Genomic DNA, 21109 nt, shown 5'->3' on the forward strand with positions numbered 1-21109 from the left:
GTGCAGCTTCTATACGAGCTTCCTTTTTATAAAACTAAACACCTTCGTCAGTTTAGTCTCCAGATTTTCTGTCACATCCTCTGTTTGTTTGTGAGGAGACATAAACTCGTGATCAGGAACAGGAAACGCACCTATCATCCTCGAGCCACGTTGACGCTTTCAATATCGGCCGTCTTGACAACTACACATGAGTGACAGCTCTGACATCCAATCAGAGGTCACATTTGGCAAACCTGGACCAATCACATCGCTGTTTGTCCGCGTCGCCTATCTGATTGGCCGGGAGACGCCACATCCCACCAATCACACATCCGCCACACGATTCGCCATCGGGGACTTTTTTGCGTCACCTTCTTGCTGTCACCCGCCAGCGCGCATGCGCGGGTTTAACGGACAGCGGATTAGCCAATGAGGCGCACTGTTTGGGGGGCTGGAACAGTGCGAGCCCGCCTTTTTGAGCGACAGCCGGCTGATGCAATCATATTCTGCTTAGTATGCGAGTGCGCGTGATTGACAGCGAGTTCGCCCAATGAAAAGTGGGCGTATGAATTTTTAATGAGTGTGGAGATATCTCCGTCCAATCCCAGTGTAGAAACAGGGCGGGGCTTGTCGTTACTAAGGCAAGTCTTGAGTGAAGTATAAAGGGAATAACATGGTGTCCCAGCGGCTGTTTATGCTTACTTAAAGAACAGATTTTTGAACAGGGCGTCCTGCGACACACGGCCGACTTCCCCTCGCGGTTCTTTTTTTACCACTTTAAGTTTTTTATGTTCAGGTTTACACGGCCAGTGGCATGTGAATCTCATATTTCACTAATGTGCCAGTCTTACAAATGGAAAGGGGGCTTCACTTTGGAAACGTGAGCATTTCCCTGGTGCTCCTGTTGTTGCTGAAAGCGCTCACCGGATTCGGGACCTCGCTAACTCAGGGCTCCGCCATCGGGAGGGAGCCGCAGTCCGCCGCTCGGGGCTCCGGTACGACCTCGGAGGATGACGGCACAGGAGTCATGAAGCGGGGCTTGGGTAACGTGGGCGCCCCGGTGATTGTAGCGGACGTAACGGTGGAGGACGACGACAACGGGTCGGCGGGGGAGAACGACGAATCATATGGAGAAAGTAGCGGAAACTTCCGACCCACAAGGTGCGTTCAAGTACACACAGCGAGGTGTGACATGCAAGCTATAGAGCAGGACACCTATTATCGGACCATTTCACTTGTGCCACGGTGAAAACTTGTGTTGCACCCTGTTTATAACGCAGAATATCTCTTTATAATACGGATGAGTGGTCATGGAGGACGTGTCAGTGCAGACATGTGAGAGAAAACAAGTTTACGAGCAAGTTCGGATGGAAATCGCGTGATAAGTTCGAGGGGAGGAGGAAGGGAGGAAAGGGAAGGGAAACACAGGCGGGGGTGCATGTGCAGCTCTCAGGTTTGCACACTTGATGTAGTTCTTACTGATGCAGGTGAAAGTTTTTTTGAGGAAGTATCGATTTTGAAAGTTCTGATGAAGATGAAGATGAAGACTCCTCCTGTTTCCACCGTGACGCATTGGACGTGCAAAGCTTTGTGTGTTATTCTGGGAGGTTTGTCAGAAGTTCTTCACACAGTTGCAGTGATGTGCATGAAGTCACATGAGTGTGCGAGCAAAACCAGTAGTGATGGATTCGACCCTCCCTCCCTGTTTATCCTCACTTATCAGATCTCCTCTTCCTCATGCAGCCTTCCAGTTTTTTTTCCAGCCCTGTTGAGTTAATTATCCCTTTTTTTTTCCCATTTATTATCATATATAGAATAAATCACATCACATGAAGGGAACATTTTCCCTTAATCACTTGACAGCAGAGATAGCAATCCTCTAAAACCATCCCACCGCTTATCTCCGGCTGTCAGCGGATCGGCAGGCTGTGCCTCTCAAGATGAGAGGAGAAGTTGAAAGAAAGTCAGAGTGTGTTCATTTGATTAATGGCGGTTAATTGGGGAGGGGGATGATTTAGGTGTGAGGATGTTGGTGGTGACTCTGCAGCAGGAGGGTAAAATGTCATTAAACATTGAAGGTGTTTGAGTTTGCACGTGTCGATTCTGCCTGATCTGACGAATAAGAAGTTAAAAAGTGGAGTTTTTTAGATGCACGATCCTGTCCTGGGTAGGGGAATTTATCTCGCACGTGGAAGTGATCGCTGACTAACATTTGTTGTGATCTGTATCTACGCAGTAACCGCAAATCACACATGACAAGTGCTTGTTTCCTGTTTCCTGACACGGCATGTCACTCAAGTTGAGAGAGAGAGAGAGAGAAAAAAAAAAAAAATCCCCCCCCCCCCAGAGTCCTGCAGGTCAAAAGTTTCCAGCCTCTCACAGAGTCCACAGGTTCTGGCTGAACCCTGTCAGACCTGCTGTTGCTGCCCAAAGTGAGATGCAGTTCTTGGCGCAGTGGGTAGGGCATTGATTTTGTCTTCCTTGGTAAACAGTAGGTTTGACGCCCACCTTTTAGATGTTTGGCGCAGTGTGTTCCTCATGATGTTACTCCTCTTCTGCCATGGCAGTCATTACGGGAAACGTCTGACTGAAACACGGCTCTTTTATTCCCGCGCACTCGCTTGTCTTTGCAGAAGCACACGAGGTCTTCCGCTAAATTATTCTCTGTGTAGTTTTATTTATTTTTTTTTATAAATGTGGCGTCTGCTTTTCAAGAAAAAGTTGGATCCAAGTCGGTGGATTTGACAACCTTGTTAGAACACCATGCTTTTTCTCCCCCCTTAATGCAAAAAACTTCTGCTGCCGGTTGGCTTAAAGAAAAAAAAGAAAAGCTGCGGCGTGTTCCCCGTCTTGCTGTCAACATTTTTAATCTTGAGCCTCATTTCGAGGCGCGCTGACATCCCCGCACCGGCGCTTGTTAGGTGGGATGATAAACAAACCCAGCTTTGTCACAACAGGGAGCGACTGAGCACGCGGCGCAGTCAGCCCCGCAGGATGCTGGAGTCAAGACGAATAGGTGTCGCGGATGTTAGTTTGAGGAAATCGTGCGAGGCAGAATAAAGAAAAAGATGGGTTTTTTTCCACGAGGTGTTTACCGAGGGCAGAGAAAAAACTTATGAGGGTGAAGAGTCATGACGAAATAACTGCGGTGTGGAGGCAACGGGGCTTCAGGACGGATGAGGCTCCTGTCCATCATCAGCAGCACAGTATCAAGAGGAAATCGAAAGTAATTAGCAGAGCAGTTTTTCTCTTTTTTTTTGCTCTGGTAGAAGCGAGGCTTATTCCCCCGCTGCAGGAGAACTCCTGAGTGTCATCCTGCTGCTGGTCACACCCTGCCACCGCTCGGCTCGCTGTGCTCGCACTCCTGCGTCTGCTCCCGCCCCGGTGTAGAGAGCGTACCTGCGCCTGACACGTCGGGCTTCTATCTGCGGTCCTTTTCTCACTCTGCCACAGTCTGCCTCCTTCCACTTCCTCTGTTGTCTCTCTCGTGATCTCTCTCACACATTCACAGTTTGTCTGCAAACACTCAGTTATTGTAAATCGATCTCAGAATAGATTGTGCAGAGTGTTAAAAGTTCAATGTGTTCCTTTCTGACTTCTATTTTTGGTTTATAACATTCAAAATATTCTAGTATTGTATAATTATCTTCAATGATTAATCAGTTAATCTTTAAGTCGTCAACTATTAAATCAAGGGCCGACTTTTTTGATAATCAGTTAGTCTGTTTGAGTAGTTTCCTCTGATTCCAGCTTCTTAAATGTGAACGTTTTCTGGTTTCTTTCCTCCTCTGTGTCAGGAAAACTGAATATTTTTCGGTCGTGAGCAAAACACAAAGTCAGAGGACGTCATCTTGTGTTTTGGGAAACTCTGATCGATATCGTTGCACCAATTTATAGACCGAACAACAGATGGGTTGATTGAGAAAATGACAAACTAATCCCTCGTTGCATCCCAACAAGTGCAATTTATCCCTTTCTGTCTTTTGTTTCGGTTTATTACATTCAAAATATTCTTGAAACATATTACAGAAGGACATTTTTCTTCAACCATCAACCAAGTTGTCAACTATTAAATCAGGGGCCAACTGTTTTAATAATCAGTTAGTCCGCTTGAATATTTATAATCTTAATTCTCTGAGTCCTGCTTCTTTAAACGTGAATGTTTTCTGGTTTCTTTCCTCTGTGACGGTAGAACATCTTTGAGTTGAGGACGTCGTCTTAGGAAACGCTGATCGATATCGTTCCACCAACTTATAGACGGAACAACAGATGGATTAATCGAGAAAATGAGAATGTAATCCTTTACTTTAGTTTAATGTCTTCCTTTCCGTCATTTGTTTTCATTTATTACATTCCAAATATTGTAGAAAAACGTTTAAAAAAAAGGAGATTATTCTTCAACGATTAATCAGTTAATCTTTTAGTTGTCAGCTATTAAATCAATGGCCAACTATTTTGATAATCGATTAGTCTATTTGAGTAGTTTCCCCTGATCCAGCTTCTTAAATGTGAAAGTTTTCTGTTTCCTGGAAAACAACAAACTAATCCTTAATCCTTCGTTCTTCTGTTTTTCAAGATTCAGAATATTCTCAATGTGTTATTTGAAATATTGAGCTTTGAGCAACTTGTCTCATTATGTAATTACCTTTTTTAATAACAACATTGAATGAAGTTTTATATCTGCCAGGCTTCCTCAAAGGGAATGGCTGAACGTATCGTCACAAAGACGAGCAGGCGCCCCGATACGTACGCGTCAATAACATAAAGAATTAACAAAGTGCGCTGTGAAGCGGCTGCGGCGTGAATGAAGAGCTGAATTATTCATCATAAAGCCTGTCTGTAAAACAACAACAGCCAATTGTAAAACATGAAAGATTTGCTTCTGAAGTGAGAAAATAATGAACTTGAGGAAAAGTTTTTTTATGTTTTTCAAGTGTCAAAAACGCGCCAAGATCTCCCATCAGCCCCGTCTGCCTGCGTCTCCTCCGCGTCTCCTCTTGCGTTTACTCTCTTTGTCTCTTTACGCTCTCGCTCTCATCCTACACTCGCCTTTACCTTCACACATTCACACCTCTTCTTAATGTCACCCCCTGAGTATATACCGTACCGCTCTCTTTCCATCCTTCCATCTGTCAGGAGGATTGTGGGTTGAACTTTAGAGAGAGTCACGAGCGGTGGGTTGGATTTAGGCGCGTTTCCCCTCTCGAATGGGCCAATTTAAACAAAAAAGGACTGCGCAAATGTCAGGAAATACATTTACAACGAGACGGGGGGGAAAAAAGAGATTGTAAAACATTAGAAGTAATGACGGTGAACGTGGTGAGGAGGTGTGAGACGGTAGATTCAGGCACCTCTTTTGTTTTGTGTTTTTTTTTGGAAACTAGTCCTCCAGCGTTATTTGGGTCAGCTTGTTGAAAACACGCCGCCGCCGCCGCCGCCTCCTCTGGTGACCTTTTCAAGGCTTTACCTGCGGCGGACGCTGTTCTCCAAGTCAAACATGCCGGCTGCTGTGATAATAAGTGCCGCCCTGTGACGACGATAAAGCTAACACACCCTGAATCACCGTGGCTGCAGGGACAACTTTACAGAGCTGTGGATTAAATGACGGAAAAGAAGAATCATGAACTTGTACTCAAACCAATGAGCCACTTACTCCACTTCAGAGCTTCGTTGACGACGTTATAACTCTCACAGCGCCGATCTCTTTGTGTTTTAGAGAGACTGGACCTCCAGCGAAGGCCTTTTTATTTTTGTTGTAGTTTCTTTCCGATTGAGATGTCGGAGCGGAGCACTTCAAACACACACACACACCCTTGAAAACATTTCAGCTTCAGATATGAACATTTTTAAGTTTCCTCCCTCCCTCCTTCCCTCCCTCCTCCTCCTCCGCTCCTGTATCCTGTAATCTATAAATATTCCAGATGTGCGCTTTGATCCGGCCTTCAGTTTGTGACGAGCGCTGCCGTCGTGTCGGCTTGACGGCTGTCACCTCACCCTTTTTTAGCGCTGCCGTCTATAGGTTACAAACTCTGCTCTGGAGACTTGGTGTTTACATCCGTCTCCGCGCATGTATGCATGCGTGTGTGTGTGTGTGTATATAGGCGTGTGTGTCTTTGTGTGTGAATCATGCATGTGACGGTTTTGATGTCTCCGCCAGCGACCGCTCCACCGGGGCCTCCGTCACCTTAGGGAGCACTTGGAGGTGAGAGGAGAGAGGACAGCAGCTTTGTTTGAACCTGCTCCCCCCACCGACTCCCATCCCCTTAACCCCCCCCCCCCCCAACACACACACACACACACACACACACACACACACACACACACTCACACACACCCCTCAGGGCCCTGTAGAGGCAACAGCTCTTCTGGGCCGCCGCGCTCGCCGGCTGGCTCCCACCAGCCTACTGCTTAGCAACAGCCAATCGGCCAAGCCGGGCGACTTGTCGGCCAATTGCGTCGGAGAGACGGGCTAGTGCTCAGAATTTGAGTTGGCCGCATGGGTCTGGATATAGTTAGGTAAAGAAGAAGGAGGGAGGAGGAGGAGGAGGAGGAGGAGTGGAATATTTTTTTGGGGAGGGGAGAGTTCATTTCCTTGTTGTTTTTTTTCTTTTTTATTCATTCTCACTTTGTTTCGCTCGTCTGCTCTCTGTAACCAGGGAGATGTTGTGGGTTTTATTAATAGAAACTTTCCCCAGAATAACAGGTCAAGATGAAGATGATTGAACTCCCTCCGGGAAGTTTTAATTGAGCACTCAAAAAGACCGGTTCTTGATGCTCAGACCGCGTGTTGCACTTGTGTTTTTTTTTTTTCTTTTTTTTTTTTTTTTACACTGAAGAGGTCTCGATGTAAAAAAAAAACTCTTGCTGCTGAACTCGGTGTCACTTCAAACAAGCTTATATAATCAGTTTGAACCCATTACATCCTCATTGTCTGTTCCTTATGTAAGCGTGTTTTTGTAAATCACGTCTGGTGCTTTTAATTCAAATCCTTCTCGTGTTATTGCTTCCTGTAATAATCCGACTGTTCGACGTGGAGAAGCTGCCTAAAAAAAACAACAACAAAAACAAACCAGACCCTCGGTTGTTGACGTCGGGATGCGATGACCTCTCGTAACTTCCTGACTCTCCCCTGCACCTGGTGAACTCTGTCTGGGTCGGAGAAGCGCCTCTGACGTGATGTTTTTCATAAATCTTTCATAACCGTGTGTGACGACAGAGATAGTAACTAGTTCTTTGTGAAAAAAAAAAAAAGAAAATGTGACTGCTAAACAAGTCTGGCTTCGAATCTGATTATCAGGATGAGTGAATTTATTGGGTCAGTGGCTATTTCGGTAAGTCGGCAGGACCCATCCTGCAGCACTGCAGTATGGGTGGGGCAGAGGCAGAAAGGTGGGATACTGGAAGAGAGAGAGAGGGAGAGTGTGAGGGGAAGGATGGGGAGGGAGTGGAAGGATGAAAACAAGGAGTTCGCTGGTAGTTATCAGGACCACGCTGTCTTGTTTTCACTCTCGATGGCTCCTCACTGCTTAGCAACAACGAATCAGATCGTCGGATCGGAGCCGCAGCCCGGCCAATCGGCTGGCAGGAGCGTGGCGCCATAGAGTTTGGATTTTACCACGTGTGAGCTGAGTTAGAGAGATAGAGAGAGAGAGAGGGGGAGAGGGGGATGGCTTTTAAATGCTGTGTGTTTTTTAAGTTTTTTCTCCTTTTTTTTTTTTTTATAAAACCACACCCTCTGCTCCGTGCTGCAGTGACCCTGATGGATGTGAGGTCGATTTTCAAAGCCGACTGCACACGGAAGGTCTGCCGGGCTTCAGCCTGCTGTGACAAAGACATTAAAAAGTGATCTTGTTTATTCGGCTGGTCTGGAGGACGGTTATATAAACCTTCCCGGAAAATTAAAATGTGTTTACTACGGCTGTTACGTCACATCTGATTATTATTAATGTCTGTTTTGGACTTAGTGGCACATTACTGCCGTGTCAGTGACACCAGACGGACGGTTTGTTTTTCTGTTGTCAACTTTAAATCTGGTTCTGGTATTCTGTATCGTGAGGCAGATTCATGTGTGCTGAAGAGACGACCAGCCTCCTGTTTCACGCTGTGTTGTTTTAACTGCCTGCAGCTCCTTAAGCCTTAAAATATCCTCTATTGAATGATGGGATTAGCACAATTCAAAGACTTAAAGAGGCTCTGATAGTGTTTCAAACGTGCTGCGAGGCTCTTTAAGTATTTGTTCTCACTGTAACCACAATTACATGTTTTGTTTTCCTCTCCACATATTTGTGAAATATTAATTCCGACTCTGAATAAATGATGTCAAATGAAATGTTTAAATCATCCCGGGCGTTATCCGTCAGAATGTGCACGGTTTGAAGGAATGCGCCCGTCTCTCCTCTCCCCTCCTGCTGGTGCTGCTGCAGCTGCTGGTGCTGGTGCTGGTGCTGGGCGCGGCCCGCTCCGAGCTTCATCCATAACTTTCTTCCCCACGTGCTCCCCATGCTCTCGTATTTTCGTTCTGCCTCTCGGTGGCTGCGCGGCAGGCTGAGTGGCAGCTGCGCGGCAGCAGAACTCCACACTCCAGCGTGCATTCAGGCTGCTCGCTGTTGCATGGTTACAGGCAGCCCTGCCCTGCCATTCGCTCCGGGTCTGCAGAGCTGCCCGCGCATTGGCTCAGGGAGTCGAAAAACACTCCTTCCATTGGCTGTGGCAAAGTAGCAGCGCGTTGCGATTGGTCCGTCTCCGCGGCTCCCGCTCCTTGGAGACTCGGCCTGTGTAAACATCCTGGTTGTTTCTTTCAATGGAGTGTGTTTACCAGCAGCTCGGTTCTGCCGGTGTGTGCAGACCGAGGCTGAGCGTCTCTGAGGAGCTGAGGGTCTGGTGAGAGGGAGGCTAATTGGCTCCCTGCTCTGCCATACGCTTTGTGATTGAAGAAGCTCTCTGCACTATTATGACACTTTGACAGCATTACAGCCGAGGACACTAACAACCCTCAGTCTGCTGGCAGCCTCGCTGCTCTCCCTCTTTCTCCGTCTTCATTCTCCTTTTACAACGTCTTCATCTGCGTCTCCGCCGCCTGCATCTGACACATCGGCGGCGGCTGCAGCAGCAGCATCGGCCCCACAGGCTGCATGTGATCCCTTTGGTGACGAGCAGAGCGGTGGCGTCTCGGGGCTCAGATGTGGAAAATAAATTGCCCCGAGTTGTAAATGATGGGGGCTGTTTGTTTTGTGCCAGTTGTTTTTATTGTTGAGTTTAGTGCTATTTTCATACTCCACTCCTCCGCTGCTCGTTTTCTCCATTACCATCATGATACCTTGGTTGTAGAGTTAAGTGCCCCCCCGTCCCAGCCCCCCGCTCGGCTCCTCCTCATCCTTTATCTGGAGTACAAAGAGTCCACACGAGCCTTTGATCCCCCCCCTCAGAATGAAATTCCTCTATCTCTTGCTCACCCTCTTTTCCATCTCTGAAGTTGAACTCGATGCTCTCGGTGACTTCGTCCTCACTTCTACATTCACAGCATGACTTGGGAGGGGGGGCGGGGCCCGCCTGAGCGAGGGCCGCCAAAGCTTCCACCCTCTCAGAGAGCCGACTGCTTAGCAACAACCAATCAGCCTAATATTTTTGGCAGAGTCTGGCAGCCAATCGAGGGGGTGAGAGCGGGCTTTGGCGCTCTGTTTTTATTGGTGGCTGTGTGGAAAAACAATGTTTTTCTTAGCGCTCCACACTCCAGCGCTGGTGGCGTGGCTGGTGATGCTCGGAGCAGATTTTGGGGGAGATAATCTTGGCTTTGATGGGGCTGAAAGACACATGGCTCATTACTGTTAAGTGATCCTATTTGCATTTTTATGCAAAACCCAACAGCTCTAGTTGAGCTGAAGCAACTAGCCGGCCCAGTTGTGACTCCCTGTGAGCGTGCCGGTGACTACAGAGAAACATAAGAAAAAGCTTCCTGGAATTGATTTGCAGCGTCTGAAACAATCCATCTCTTAGTTTTCCTGAGGCTTTCACATCCTCGAACATGCTCCTTCCCCGCCGTGACTGAAGAGCGTTCGATAGGTGAAATCAATGAGGGATTATAGCTCGTCGATAGCGCTTCACCTGCTCAGTCTGAGAGACAGGTGGCGCAGGTGATGCCGGCGTTAAATACACTCGGGTTAGATGACGACTGTCGCAGTGCATGTGAATAAAAATGATGGATGATGACGAGACCTTTTTTTTTTTTTTTCTCTCCAGCCTGCGCTGGGAAAGTGAACAAGTGTAACACTGTCTCTTCCCTCTGTAACTGCGGTCTAGTTGCCCTCGAGGGAGGCGGTAAGAAAACTCCATATACCCCCGTGGCCAACGGAGGGAAGCAGGTTGGGTCCCAGCTGCTCGGCTGTGGAGCTCAGAGACCGCATGCGTGCTCGTCCGACCCTCGCTGGTTAAATAAAGCTAAAAGCCCCGTTGACAGCGGTCTCCTCCTGACAGATACAAATCAATAGTCAGAAGGTGGCCCCTGCCAGAGCTCAGGACGGGATTGACAAGCAATGCGGCAGAAGCTTAAGAGTGAGGCGAAAGGGTGGGGCCGGGTGTCTCCATTAATTCAAATCAGTCAGACAGTTTTAGCCCAGAGTTACCAGACGAAAACAGAGAAGAAACCGGTGAGGAATCTTGCTGTGTGGGCACATTCGTTTGGATAATGTGCACTTTACTACCAATACGCAAAAAAAAAAAACCCTCATCAAGATAACTTTTGGTGGAGCTTCAGAGCCTCCGTAATAAAAAAAAAAAAAAAGAAAAGAATTCTCAGAGGTGGAGCGCGCCGGTGCTGAGAGGAATCCTGAGCCCATACATCATCTAAGGGAAAACACTCTCACCCCCTGCATCTTATTTCCCTCCCTGCGTCTTATTTTTAGCTGCTCACTGTGTCTCTGTCAACAATGTCGCTGAATGAAATATGTGAAAAAATGCGTCGACAATGGGAATATTCAGTGTTTTGAATCTTTTGGAATCCTGAAAAACTGTTTTTTGAGGAATCAAAATAATGATTTCAACTCATAGATGTGAGACAGTGGAATTCAGTCTCTGAAGGGGGGTTTTTTTTTTCTCTTTGGTTGTTGTCTTAACAGCGCTGATATGGTTTCTCTCTGAGCTGTCAATCGTGGGCAGTCAAGCCAATATCCGAGAGCGCTAATTCTTCTGCCAGCGCCCGGAGAGCCGCGACTAATCAGAAATGTCACAAATCCATCGACGCCAAATAAAAGACGCTCTTTGTCGGGCACGTAAAAACGTTTATTGGAACTTTTTACATGTTAAAAAAAAAAGGGGGGCTTAATTTTATGGCGGTAATAACAGTTTTAAGCCTGAGAAAAAAAAAGTAGGCATGTCAAATCCCCCTGTGTGCTCTTAACAGTCGCTGTTACCATCTGTTTCAGAGCGCCGTTGGTGTGCACGTCTCATACCTGAGTGCGCCAGAGTCTCCTGTCTCCGCCGAAGTAAAGAGGATAATGATGAAGTTTGTTGTTGTAAAGGAAAGCAAATTAGTTTCAGTGCTCGTAAAAACGGAGAAGGAGCTTTGTTTTCTTTGGATCTTAAGACTTATCTTAAATTCGGTCCCAGGTGATTTCAGCGTGCTTTCTTTGTCAGAGTCGGATAAAAGTGATGATAAAAAAAAAAGGTGAATAGTCGAGTGATGGGCTGTGAATATAGCTTTCTAACTTTTAACTCTATCAGCAGAGTTTACAGTCCTTCTACAACAGACGTGATCTAAGTGGAGTCCCGTTTTGGTTCGCTAACAATCTCACACGTTAATATTGTCTTGTTGGTTTTTTTTTTCTTTATGGAAATGAGACAACCCTGTCTGGGATGTTCAGATTTTAATAATCCCCTGGTCTGGTCCCGTCTTTAATCAACGTGCCACCCGATCGAGCTGACAGGAGGGTTTGTTGTGGCACAGGTGTGCTGTTGGCTGCCGTTGAAGGTCACCCTGATTGCAAACAAGGACTGAGGATTAAAGAGAGCGAGACAACATCTGCACCGCCGCCGAACAATTCTTCACCCTTTAGTGTCTTGTCTGCGATGGCGTTAAACTGGAACCCCCCCCCCGCTGGGAAGATGGCGTTAAAGGACGGCGCCGCTGTAGCTTTGTCTTCTGAGCTAACAAGTGCAAAAGGCGGAGATGAAAACATTGTATGTAAAGCTGCAATAGGCGTCTACTTGTCTTTATTAGTGAGTGTGCTGAAGTGTTTGCTGTCCGTCCACAGGTCTCTCGTGATCATCAGCACCCTGGATGGGCGGATCTCGGCCCTGGATCCTCACAACCAGGGCAGGAAGCAGTGGGACCTCGATGTCGGCTCAGGGTGCCTGGTGTCCTCCAGCCTCAGCAAACCTGAGGTACACCAACGCCCGTGTTTCTGTTTCATTCATTTTAAATGTGGGGGGAAAGAGGAAACCTATCTATTATTGAATGGAGCTGCAACAATTAATCTATTAGTTGTCAACCATTAAATTCAGCACGAGCTTAAGGAGGGGAAAAGTCAAAATGATCTGTTTCCAGCGACAAAATATAACTTTCTGGAGAGAAAAATGGCCGATGGCAGAGTCTCATCCTTGGGTGGTCAAATGCTGACACTTTGGGATGGTGTCTCCAGAAAGTTCCTCCGCTATGACCGTTAACTGAATATCATCAGCTTGTAGACAAAACGAGACATTTGAGGCCGTCATGTTGGACTTAAAGGGATATTCCGGTGTAAATTTAATCCATGGTCTAACACACCGTGAAACTGTGTTAGACTCCCTCTCCAGAGATCAAGTTAGCAGACCGCTAATTTACGGAGTTTTATCAACCTCAGAAACGACCGCAAGACAACAATACACTGCAGTAAATGGATCCAAATATAAACCGCCACCAAAAAGCCACAAATAATGCTCAGAACAGCACCAAACTTCAGCAACAGTACAAATAGGGTCTCAGCACATAGTCCGGGGCATCTAACCTCCGCTAGCTTAGCTGGATTTCTATTGTGAAGCTAAAAACAGACTTCAACTCTCCTCCATCAGCTTCCGGGTCGGGGAAGTCCCGACGCGACGATTATCGAGTGCAGTTAGAAATGCTCAATTCCGTTCTTTTCCCTGTCCGCTCTCGATAATAACTGTTATAAACTGGCAGGTAAGACACATATGAACTTTGATTGCTTTTCCATGGAGTCATAATCATACATTTTCATCCATGAGCCGCGGAACTCTACTGCACTCGGTAATCGACTCGTCGGGACTTCCCGTCAACAGGAAGCTGCTGCAGAAGAGAGGTAAATTTAGTCAGCTTTTCAGTAGAAATCCAGCTAAGCTAGCGGAGGTTAGATGCCCCGGACTATGTGCTGAGACCCTATTTGTACTGTTGCTGAAGTTTGGTGCTGTTCTGAGCATTATTTGTGGCTTTTTGGTGGCGGTTTATATTTGGATCCATTTACTGCAGTGTATTGTTGTCGTGCGGTCGTTTCTGAGGTTGATAAAACTCCGTAAATTAGCGGTCTGCTAACTTGATCTCTGGAGAGGGAGTCTAACACAGTTTCACGGTGATTTAGACCATGGATTAAATTTACACCGGAATATCCCTTTAAATCAAATTTTTTCACAATTTTCTGACATTTTATAGACCAAACAAAATAATCAACAATGAAATAAATCATCATCATTATCTGCAGCCCTCATTTTGAGCAGGCACACGTGGAAAAATCTAGATAAAAAAATTACAGTTTACAGCCAACGACAGCCAATTAAACAGGTTAACTGATGTTGCTCAGCTGATTACAATCTACCGGGAGATGAAAAAGTCCATTTCCTCAGTCCTGACCTGTCAGTCTGAGGTTAAGGACGCCGTCTCATCTGAGTCTTCGCCTCCAAACAAAAGGGCCGTCCCCTCTGGCGACCTCTCTGCAGACGGGGAGACCAATAATTGAACTCGGTGCACTTTGAACAGCCCGACCGAGCGTTGGCTTTTGCTTACATTCATTTCATGTACGCACAAAACACAAGCACACACCAGACATACTGTACACCCCCACATATATATCTGAGAGGAGCTGTTCCGCCTGGAGGATTAGCCTCTTTGTTGACTGTGGTGGTTTACACATACGAGCGCAGCAAGACCCTCGCCTGTACATGTATACAGAAGCTTACACCGCCCACACCGACATGCTGAAAGTGAAGTGTAGCCCAGAGCGAGACCAGAGCGCTGCTCTCCCAGATCCATGCCAGAGAGGCGCTCGTGGTTTGGCTTTGATCTGGACTCGCTCGGTGTCTGTAAGAGTTTCGCCTCGGGGAAAAAGCCTCAGATACTAACAAGGGTCTGGGTGGCTGCTGAGATCAGTTTAATATTAGTCTTCTGGTGCTGCTAAGGCACGTTTTTGAGTTTAATGAACTCTCTGGCTCTGTCACATAAATGCGTTTCTGCTTTATTAGTCGAGGATAACAAGAAAAAAGCAACCTAGAAGCAGTTCACCAGAGTTAACGCTTTTTGACAGGTCGGGCTTTACAGACAAAAAAAGTTGGTCGGCGGGTAAGTTGGGTTAAAAAGCCGACCCAAACTGTTTGATTGACGGGTCTGAAACGATGAAAATGTGTTAAAAAAATGAGCTGATCTTCAACTATCTATCAAATGTAGGAACTTCAGGGTTTTAGTCACCGCAGACGAATCTCATTCAAGTGTTTTGAGATCCTGCGTGTGTGAAGTGGTTTCTCAAGTGTGTGTGTGCCATTCAGCCCCGCGAAGTCTGAGAGGTTCGCTGAAACCTACAATTAGAAGGAGGGGAACTAATCACTGAAATCAGCTGCTGGAGTGGAAACAGAAAAAAAAACAAACTTCCAACACGTGCTTCTTCTGCTGTGTTTGAGAATTAGAAAATCAGAATTCAGGAGCCCATTTTTTACATTTATTTTATTTTTTTTATTTTATTTTTTTACCCATGCTCCTCCGAGGTTATAATGTGGAGGAGATCCCCTAAAGGTTCCTCGGAGCGCTGTTGGTTTCTGCGGGTCTAGACTGTGGGAGCGCAGTTGTAGAGCTTCTCCGCTGAATGTATCAGAATGCAAATTTGACCTTGAATTTAAAGTTGCACCCCGCGACGCTGAATTAAAAGATAACCCCCTTGTTATATAGGAGCTGCTGTTTTTGGTGATATCCTTCAACTGAAGGCATGAATAATATGATTCTATATGGTTAGATGAAAGACTTCAACTTACTTATGACTTACTTTGAAAAAATGTGCACATCTTTGCTTTCTCTCAACTTAGATCGACACATAAATACATGCGTAAAACGTAGATGCCACCCACCAAATTCAATCTTTGAGTGTAAGTAAGTTTACACATATTATACTGAACTGTATCAAAACTATAAGAACTCTTAACTGTAATAATTTTAATCCAAAGTAGAGCTGGACCAGTTTTTTTCAGTTCTTTTCTCTGTGCAGAAAAAGACGATTGGGCTCATTTTTAAATGATTAAATTCCCAGTAAGTTCAGAGCACTGATGTCATTTTTGGACGATAAAGTTTATTCTTGAACTGTAAATTTTCCTGCCTTCGCCACAAGTGCTTGATAACCACGTTTGAGAGATTATCGCAAAACATATTATGTGTATCGACCCAATATATCAGAATTCTTTACTCCCAGATATCGGTATTGGTCGGACAAAATAAACATCTCCTATTTAAAATCATGGTCTAACAGTTTTGTTTATGCTCTGAGAACATTCTGTAGCACAAAGCAGACGTTCTCTCTAGAAAGCGTGACTCCAGATATGTAGAATTAAAAGTGAAGTAGAGCAAAACCAGGAGAAGAGAGTAAAAAAAAAGATATTTTTTTTGCGTCCCCACTTTCCACAGCTGCTTTACCGTCTCCGAGGACGGCGCTTTGCTTTCCTTCTCATAACATCTGCGAGACTTCACAAGAGGTGTCAAGCGATTCATAGAGACACACACACACATGTAGCGTCCTCCTGTCATCCTCCAGTGTGCTCGTGTTGTGACAGAGGATGCTGACTCTCTGTGGTGTATGTCTGTGTGTGTGTGTGTGTGTTGGACTCCTCTATCTGTGTGTTTTCACCTGTTGGCTCTCATTTGGCTGACGGAGCGGAACGAGGAGAGATGCCTGTCAGCTCTGAACCCAGTGACTCGCTGTGACGTCATTTGTTATGATCCTCGGGAGTGTGTGCTTGCGCGTGTGTCTCTTGTTTGAGTGTTGTGTGTTTTTTCTTCATGTTCATGTACTTTTATGTAAGTTTCAGATGTAGCCTTGCCCTCTCTGCCCTCTGTAACCTGGGATGCCTTCCTGTGTTGTGTGTTGGTGGCGTGTGGGGGGGTGCTGCCACTCGTCTCCCAACCACCCAAACGCCTCCTGAGCTCTTAGCAACGGTTTCATTGGTGCTTGCCGGGTCCCTGAGACACCAGTCTGCTCGGTGATTAGAGGGCTAGGGGGGGGTCTGCTGCCGTGCCATTGGCTGGCCTCGGCACGCCGGGGAGGAAGCAGCCAGTCACCTGCTGCATCCTGCGGAGTGTGTTTATGTCTCTCTATTTTTTTTTTTCTCCCCTTAGTGAAACAAGGGACAGCAGAGCCACAAACAGCATTGTCTGCAGAAAAAGAAGCCATCACTTTCAAAAAGCTAGGAGTTGCTGGAGGGTGGTGAAGTGTGTGTGTGTGTGGTGTGTGTGTGTGTGTGTGTGGTGTGGGGGGTTACATGCAGGGAGCCTGTGCCAGCGTGGGGTGAGTCATGCTGGGGGGGGGGGGTTGGAGGGCGGGGTTAAAGGGATGAGGACGGAGGAGGGGGAGGAGGTTGGGTGATCAGGGTGGTGAAGTAATGCCACAGACCCAGAGATGATGTCATCACAGCAATAGACAATACACACACACACACACACACACCTCTGCCGGCATGCAGCGTGAATGAATGGGGAGAATTTGATTGATCGCTACACAATGGGCCCCGACGATTGATCGCCCGGCTGTGACTAATGTGACAAGCAATAATTCTTCCAGCGCAGGCGGAGGAAATGAAAAAAGGGCCAGACGGGCGATATTTTGGGCAGAAAGTCGATTTTTATTCCAGCCGCTGCGATTTTGTTGTGATTATTGTTCTGTGTGTTTGCGCTTAACGCTCAAACCAGCAGCAGCAGCAGCAGCAGCAGCAGCAGCACTCGGTCTCACACAGTCTGCCGCCTTTAAGTGCAGCGCTAGCCTTGTGGGCCCACAGTGGCACATGAGCGGCGGGTGAGAGCTGACACTGTTTGACAGGATTGCTGGAGCGTCGGCACAAACCAAACTCCCCCCCCCCTGCTCCCACTTCACTCCCTCTGAACCTCCACCCCCATATTTCCCCACGGGTGGAATACGCTGACATGATTACCATTATCGAGTAATCATCAAGTGCTCCAGCTTTCCTGAAATAGAATTAAGAAACAATCATTTTTAAAAGCGGCACAAACACAGAATAATTTATCGCCAGAGATTTCTTGCACGTATGGTTTTGAAGCGCAAAAACAAAGCTGTGAATCTGCGTTTGACCTTACGCGGTGGAGACGTACGCCGGAGGCTCCCTCCAGCAACGGGTGATGATATCTCAAAATAACTGAATGGTTTTGGGATCGGAGTGATAGTGGAGGGGTTTTTTTTAGAAGAAGGCGTGGGTAAGACTTGAATGAGTCTGAGTTTAAGCTCTTTAAAGATTCATAAGCATTGCGAATTCATAGATTCATAGAGGCACGCGGAGATCACGCTCATGCTGAGAAGTCAGTTTTTTCCATTTTAAATCATTTAGGGTATTTTTTTAAGTGATGGGCTCCTTTTAAATCTTTAATTGTATCGTTCCGTGAAGGTTAAAACAAAATACAATATCCGAGCCCTGTTCCGGTTCATGTGCGTAACACAGATACGTCACAGAAATCCCTTTCAGAAACAACAAAGACTGGTGAATACAAACAGACAAGACAAAGACGTTAAAGAACAGAGTGGGGGTGGGAAGTTCATAATAATTTCATACGCAGTTCATCAAAGGATACCTTTAATTTGTTTTGATGTCGGGTGTTTCTTATAATCAGGATCATAGTATCGCCCTATATCTCAGACAAAAACACCCATTTCCTCCGATGTTGTTTGTTATTCGAATACTAAACAGCTACAAATTTTTAAATCACTTAATTCTGATTGGCAGAGCAACATATTTCCATTTTAATGGAATACATTTTCTTAGCTGTAGCTAGCAGGAAATTTTCTGAGCGTCATGGCATCGATACTCAAAAGATTGAGATTTTTAAGTGTACCCAGCAGACATGAATTATATCAGGATCTATTGGGAGAGGAGTAATGTAAGATAATGTTATGCTGGGCTGATGCCAAAGTCCTAAAAAATCTGTCACAGCAAAGAGGATTGTTGGAATTTCCCCCTCTTCCTCTAAACCACAACAAAAAAAGGTTTGCAGTAGAGCTGTTGTGTCATACAGTAGCATCACTTCTACATAAATCAATGTAGAGGTTCTCATCTGTTAAAATCTTTTAGGGATTTTAGGGAACAGCCGCTGGCCATTAAAGTCGATTCTGTAAAGTCCGTTAGCGCCGAGTACCTTGAGGTCATCAGTCTTATCTTGTCTCAGCCGTTTTTAATCACTATGCCCTAAGTGCCTTTCCTTGATGGCTTCCATATAGACAGACTTCATCGCTGTCACAATATGTCAAAGTGAGTCATCCCACATGCCACAAGAACCTCCACGGACCCGTTCTCACTAAGCTGTGCTGAGATGTGATGGTTGTCAAGCCCCCTGGAACCAAGTTCCAACAGAGAGATGGTTAATAATTTACTGGAATGTGCTGAAAGTGATAACTCACCACCTGTTCAGACTGCAGTGGAGAAAGTTATTGAACAGCCAGGTGACGTAAACACCGGTGTGTTATTATCTGGTGTGAGGAAGTTAGAATGCAGTGACCTGGAGTGAATCCGTTATTTATTTACAAGTAGAAGACCGTAATTCTGGATTTCAATACAATCTAATCGGCCACAACATTGAAAGGACTAATTGGGCAATCTACGTTCCAACCCTCACCTGTGGTCATGAGCAAAAGAAGGAGATTGTGGATACAAGTAGGGCATCACCAGGTACCTCGCGATACGATACTATCACGATATTTTGCCCACGATAACGATAATAATACGATACAGCGATTCTGCGATAATTGATATATTGCAAGAAATTTCATCCACGATACATCACGATATCTGTGTCACTGAAGAAATTCAGAATTTATTGACTGCACTGAATCCATTTCACAGGAATTACAAAACATTGTCAATCAATTTCACATGACTGACAGCCAAGTAAACAAAGAGTATATTGCACAGTGTCTCTTCTTAACACACACACTGACTACAACTATCATTAAATATCTATATGTGTAGGTTTCAGAGCTACTTAAACCATTTTTTTTAATTTTATTTGGTTGTATACCTATGTTTGAATAAAGATAAAGCTGTCCTCCGAAGAGGGGTGGTGGTGGTGGGCCACATTTTTAAATATCGATATTTGGCACCAGTGTATCGATAACGTACCTCAAGACGAAATATCGCGATATATCGTAGTATCGATATTTTGGCACACCCCTAGATAGAAGCGGTTGAAATTAGTTTCCAACATAGGATGACTGGGTTCAGTCTTAAAGATGGCGTCAGGAGCTCAGAAGGAGCAAGAAGTAGAAACTAGTAGCTTTCCTTTGGAGGTTTTCCAGGCACGACAAACGGAGGGGAGACCCCGAGGCCTAGAATTGCTGGAGCGATTGCATATCTCATCTTGCCTACGAATAGATTGGGATCCCCTGAGGAGGAGCTGGAAAGTTGCTGGGTAGAGGGATGTCTGGAATACCCTGCTCAGCCTGTGACCTGACCCCGGATAAGCAACATAAAAAGGATGGTTGGATGGATCTTGTTATAGTGCAATGTTGGGCTGGGAAACCTTGGGTCCTGGTATTCATGTGGATGCCACTTGACAAGTACCAAGCACCCAAACATCGTAGTAGCCCAACCTCCCACCCCCCTTCTGATGGCACTCCCAGATCTTAGTGGCCCCCCCCCCGGCCACACAGCAGAAACCACTTGGACATGATCCATGGAATGTGACATGAGCTTAAGGCATCACCCTGACGAAATGTCCTTAAATCCCAATCTGATCAAGCATCTGTGATGAGTGCAGGGACTTGCTGGCCCCTCAATGGATCAGACTTTGCTCTGAAACAATAAACAGTCCTGTGAGTTTCAAGTTGGGTCTTCCAGGAGCCAATGTTGTTCCGGTTTGTCTAACAGATGCCCGTTCAGATTGAGATCTGCAGAATTTGGAGGCCAGGTTAATGCTTTTCGATGTCGTGGCTGATTGGTCTGTACAGAAGATACAAACTCTTACATAACTTCTGGCGACTTCTGTTGGTTTTTCCTCAGTTTCACTTCACGCTGCGCTGAGTGTTTTGTCGACCAGTCGGTGTAGAAATCAGCGGAATGGGCTCATTAGTGTCTGTTTGACTGTAGACATGCAGCAGATGAAGAAGCTGAGAGAAGAGATCCGGGGTAAATGGTGTCAGAGCAGCGGGCCCGGATCAGAGACGAGGATTAAGGCATCAGGAGCTGGATGACTCATCCACGGCTCTGATAAGTTCCCCTCCGCTGTAAACCTCTTTGCACCCCCCCTCATGGTGTGATGGTCAGATTGTTAACCCCTCCTCCTTTCACTAGCTAAATTTATCCTCATCTCGTCTCCAAACCACCCCCACCCCCTCCCATCTAAAAAAGATGACATCACCTCTGCTCCGGGCTGCTCTGTAGTAAATCATCCTGCCACACATGTCTCCCCTCCTGGCATTTTTTTTTTATTTTTTTTTATCCACCACAAAGCAACTGCTCTGACCTTTTTTTTAGAGTCAGATAGGATTTCCAAATCAACCTGATTGGCAGGTCGCTGGTTCGAGAACGGCACCTCCGTGCGTCTGTCACTTAAAAAGTAGAAAGAACAACTCGCTAATTGGTCCTAAACTGTTGGTTATGTCACCGAACAGTTGAGGAGTGAGTCACAACATGGATATCCAAACAAACTCGATGACAGTCTTTGTTTTCTTCGAGG

The 21109-nt window shown here is 46.0% G+C and overlaps 1 protein-coding gene across 1 annotated transcript in view; it reads left to right on the plus strand.

The window, feature by feature from the left end:
* The first annotated feature begins 612 nt into the window (after positions 1-612).
* eif2ak3 (eukaryotic translation initiation factor 2-alpha kinase 3) overlaps positions 613-21109 on the plus strand; it is a 34915-nt gene continuing 14418 nt past the window's right edge. Inside the window, exons 1-2 of the mRNA XM_030391749.1 lie at positions 613-1140; positions 12225-12354. Of these exons, the coding sequence (XP_030247609.1) occupies positions 833-1140; positions 12225-12354 (438 nt within the window). The 5' untranslated portion in view covers positions 613-832. The remainder of the gene's footprint in view (positions 1141-12224; positions 12355-21109) is intronic.

The sequence above is a fragment of the Sparus aurata genome, chromosome 16 (assembly GCF_900880675.1).
Source record: "Sparus aurata chromosome 16, fSpaAur1.1, whole genome shotgun sequence".
Taxonomy (NCBI): domain Eukaryota; kingdom Metazoa; phylum Chordata; class Actinopteri; order Spariformes; family Sparidae; genus Sparus; species Sparus aurata.